General features: G+C 37.2%; 1 protein-coding gene across 1 annotated transcript; it reads right to left on the reverse strand.

Annotated features, from left to right (window-relative positions):
• Positions 1–1,139: 1,139 nt before the first annotated feature.
• LOC131997157 (uncharacterized) lies at positions 1,140–2,692 on the reverse strand. Its single transcript, XM_059367635.1, has 2 exons — positions 2,180–2,692; positions 1,140–2,040 (listed from the first exon to the last, which is right to left on the reverse strand). Exons 1-2 carry the CDS (start codon positions 2,477–2,479, stop codon positions 2,011–2,013), a joined length of 330 nt encoding a protein of 109 aa, XP_059223618.1. The 5' UTR covers positions 2,480–2,692; the 3' UTR covers positions 1,140–2,010.
• Between the last annotated feature and the right edge of the window lie 1,532 nt (positions 2,693–4,224).

Below are 4,224 nucleotides of genomic sequence, written 5' to 3' on the forward strand. Positions count from 1 at the left end.
ACTCATTTAGAATGTCATTTCTTTCTATCCAAGCAGATATCCGATTCAAAAGCAAAGAGTTAAAGATCTTACAGTTAGTGTTTAGAAGTGAAAGTCCCCTATAATTAGCCGCAATGTTAACGTCACCTTTTTTAAACAACGGTATCAAGGTAGATTCTCTGAAAGATAACGGAATCCTTTCATTAAGGAATATAGTGTTGAAGACAGCCAATATTTCTTCTAGAAAATTGCGAGGAGCGTATTTATAGAACTCATAAGGGATTCCATCCAGCCCTGGAGACTTATTTCTTCTAAGCCCTTTAATAACAAAGAATAGTTCACACAGTTCAAAGGGAGAGTCAAGGAATGGGTCGACGTAATAAGGCAAACACCAGTGTATGTTCTCGGATTCCTTTCGGTTAAGTAGTAATGCCTTAAAATGTACCATGTAATCATCAGCATTAAGATTTCCTTTTGAATTTTGTGATCTATTCTTCAATGAATTCGACAAGTTCCACCAATCCTTGCTACTAGTTACTCTGTCCAGTCTTCTGAGGTTCTCATTATAATATTCCAATTTCTTCCTACTACATAGTCTTTGAAACTTGGTTCTCGATGAATAATATCTTTTCTTATTAACATCAGTATGGAGAGCCCTAAACGCTTTAAGGTTCCTGCGCATTACTGAACGCAAACGGAAGCATGTCCAATCAAACCACGGCTGTTTAGGCTCAAAAAATTTCCTGTTTGTGTTTTTGACATGTGCCTGTCTAATCTTTTGCGTTATACCGCAGATCATGTCGTCCACAGACATATCTGCACGGTAGTATCCATTCACTGGGGTGTTACCCAGATTTAACCCGTATTGAGTCAAATTTCTATCGCTCCAATAAAGTCTTCTAGTATCATTCTGTTTAGTCACATTGCTAGAATGCTTTGGGATTTTAAGCTGGAGACAGATGGGCATGTGGTCTGAAAACGGCTTAGCAAGTATTGCGAAATTCTCAATATATTGCAACAAATCAGATGAGCAAATGCAGTAATCTATCAATGAGCTTCCCATTACACCAAAGAAACTAAGTTTTCCATCCAAATCACCTAAAGTCCTTCCATTTACCACAATACCACCTATGTCCTCAATCATATTCATAAGCCGTCTCCCTTGTGTATTTATATTCTTATCTTTAGAGCACCTAATTACATTTATATGAGGTTGGTCCCTGATTATATTTTCGTCCAGGACTTGTTGTTCACCTATTCTTGCATTTAGATCTCCCATAATACAGAAGCTGGTTGGATTTAGACTGCTCAAAAATGATACAAACTTATCTGCATCGTTCTTCCAGCTCGTACTATTCAGATAGGTCGGGATAAGTTGGAATAAATTTCCGTCAATATTCACAGATAGCATTGTATGGCTATTGCATTCGGTAAAGTTTAGCTTGTATTTCTTTTTCATTTCTCTTTTGTAACCGAATAGGCAACCTCCACTAGCACGACCCGATTTATGTATTTTAATTGCTTCAACCCAGTGTAGACAATAATTTTGAAAAAATGATGAGAAATAAGTTTGTTTATTAGCAACAACATGGGTTTCAAACAAAAAGAAAATATCAAACTTATTTAAAAAGGTTATAAAGTTTCCAAAATTTAGCGATTTTTCAAGGTTACAAACGTTATAAGCTATTATATGGCACGAATCAGCTAGCTATTGTACATAAGGATTGTTATCGTTTTTATTTAATACTACGTTTTCGTTGCAAACAACCTCACAACTAAAACCGCATTCAGCTAATATATCTTCTAGAAATTTTACATCGTTTGTAGCGGAAGAACGTATCTTTCCATTGAACCAAGTAAAGCGTTTATCGTTGATGTAGATACAAAATTCACCAAGCCGTACTTTTACATCTTTTTTATGCTTAGATATTACTTTGCTAACTTGCCTGAGATTGTATCTAATAGACTGTTCAGCTGCAGTGTAATCCTTCTGAATAAAAATTGCTTGTCCCTTAAGGTTACTTCTAGCATTTAAAACCCTTTGGACTTCGCTGGCGGTACCTAGTGTAAACACAAAAGATTTTCCAGAGGATAGCATTTTGGTGTATGTGACGGTAACATCTACATTCAACACGTCTTTACAGATGTCGGCGAGCTTCTTTTTTGCGGCCGGGATATTATTACAGGATAGTCCACTCACCATGATATTTGTGGTTCTCGATTTCTGGTCAACTAGTTCTAGACGGTTTGTTAATTTCTTTATGTCTTCCTTTAATTTAGAATTCTCATGTTTTAATTCTTCAATTTCATGTTTGATATCCGTCAGATCTTCTTTCTTTGCTACACCCTTCAATTTGTCGTCCAGGACTTCGCATAGTTTGCTCCATGTAAACACGTCTTGATGACTGCTTACACTCATATTTAGGGACGGCGCGTATTTTTTTGGTGTATGTTCTTTATGATCAGGTGATGTCGATAAAAGAGTGCGCTTGCTGCTCATTTAGTATTGCAGTGCACCCTGTGTTTTTCGATAACGATTATTTCTTTTACCAGCTGTATGATGATTATCGATTTGTCCGGCAGTTATAGGTTTGATAGAGCAGTCCAGCTGTTGTTTGTATTTTACTCCTTGTGTTAGTGAAAAATGTGGGCGCCTTCCAGTGATTTAGAAATAGTTTTGCAAATAAGATGAAAAAATAAATGCAAAATTGCGTAGAACTATTCTTCAATAAGGACCAATTTCGTCAACGATGAAACAGCCAAGGTTGTATTATAGTTTGAAGCGCCTATAGTGATGTGTATGAACGTATAGCTTGACTTTGCAGCAAAACAATCAGGAGCGGCCAAAAAACACAACCGTATACAAAACAACGAGAAGAATGACCATAATGGAAGTTATAACAAAAAAACTCATGCAAAATTTCAGCCAAATCGGATGAGATTTGCGCCCTCTAGTGGCTCAAGAAGTCAAGATTTAAGATCGGTTTATATGGCAGCTATATCAGGTTATGGACCGATTTGAACCGTATTTGGCACAGTTGTTGGAAATCATGACGAAACACCTTATGCAAAATTTCAGCCAAATCGGATATGAATTGCTGCCTCTACAGTCAAGACCCCAGATCGGTTTATAAGGCAACTATATCAGATTATGAATCGATATGAACTATTCTCAGCAAAGTTTTTGAAAGTAACAACAAAACACCCTATGCAAAATTTCAGCCAAATCGGATAATATTTGCGTCCTCTAGTGCTTCAAGAATTCAAGACTCCAGAACGGTTTATATGGCAGCTATATCAAAACGTGGACCGATATAACCCATTTACAATCCCAACCGACCTATACTAATAAGAAGTATTTGTACAAAATTTCAAGTGGCTAGCTTAACTCCTTCGAAAGTTAGCGTGCTTTCGACAGACAGACGGACGGACGGACATGGCTAGTTCGACTTAAAATGTCATGACGATCAAGAATATATATTCTTTATGGGGTCTTAGACGAATATTTCGAAGAGTTACAAACAGAATGACAAAATTAGTATACCCCCATACTATGAGGAGGGTATAAAAATCCGTATAGGTGTTTTTAATGGGCCTAGAACTGAATCTGCCAAATTGTGTTCATACCGGCTCAGATATAGATATAGCTCCCCTATATATATCATTCATCCGATAAGGACTTTTGAAGCCAAAATTTTGGTAAGATCTTTACAAAATTTTGCATAAGATGTTTTATTTGACGTCTCGATATGTCTACATAATTTTATCAAAACCGGTTCAGATTTAGAAATAGCTCCCATATATAACTTTCTTCCGATATGGACTTTAAGGCTGTAGAAGCCACAATTAAGGTCCGATCATTACAAAATTTAGCATGAGGTGTTTTATTTGACATCGTCATACGTGTGCCTTATTTGGACAAAATCAGTTTAGGTTTAGATATAACTCCTATATATATATATTTCATCCGATAAGGAGTTTTAACGCTGTAGCAGCCAAATCTTGACGGGAAGGACCGCTGCTCGCTAGACTAGAGCATGATGCGCCAGACGCGCCCCATCTCGACTACCTGGCCGACCAACTCTCCACTCGGGATTTTTTTTTTCAAATAAATAAGTTTCTGTGGCGCACCCTGTATATTCCTTACCGAAGACAAAGACTTCAAACCATGTGGAGAGACTTTTTTTCCAGGATTTTTCAAGGAAGGCGGCGGCATCACACTTTCCGCCTTATTATACCCTACAC

This window comes from Stomoxys calcitrans, chromosome 4 (genome assembly GCF_963082655.1).
Source record: "Stomoxys calcitrans chromosome 4, idStoCalc2.1, whole genome shotgun sequence".
NCBI classification, from domain to species: Eukaryota; Metazoa; Arthropoda; class Insecta; order Diptera; family Muscidae; genus Stomoxys; species Stomoxys calcitrans.

Coding starts and splice junctions, on each gene's coding strand:
- LOC131997157 (XM_059367635.1), bottom strand. CDS start 2,479: ATGAGCAGCAAGCGCACTCTTTTATCGACATCACCTGATCATAAAGAA. Junction 2,041..2,179: donor CGAGAACCACAAATATCATG/GTGAGTGGACTA, acceptor TGTTTACACTAG/GTACCGCCAGCGAAGTCCAA.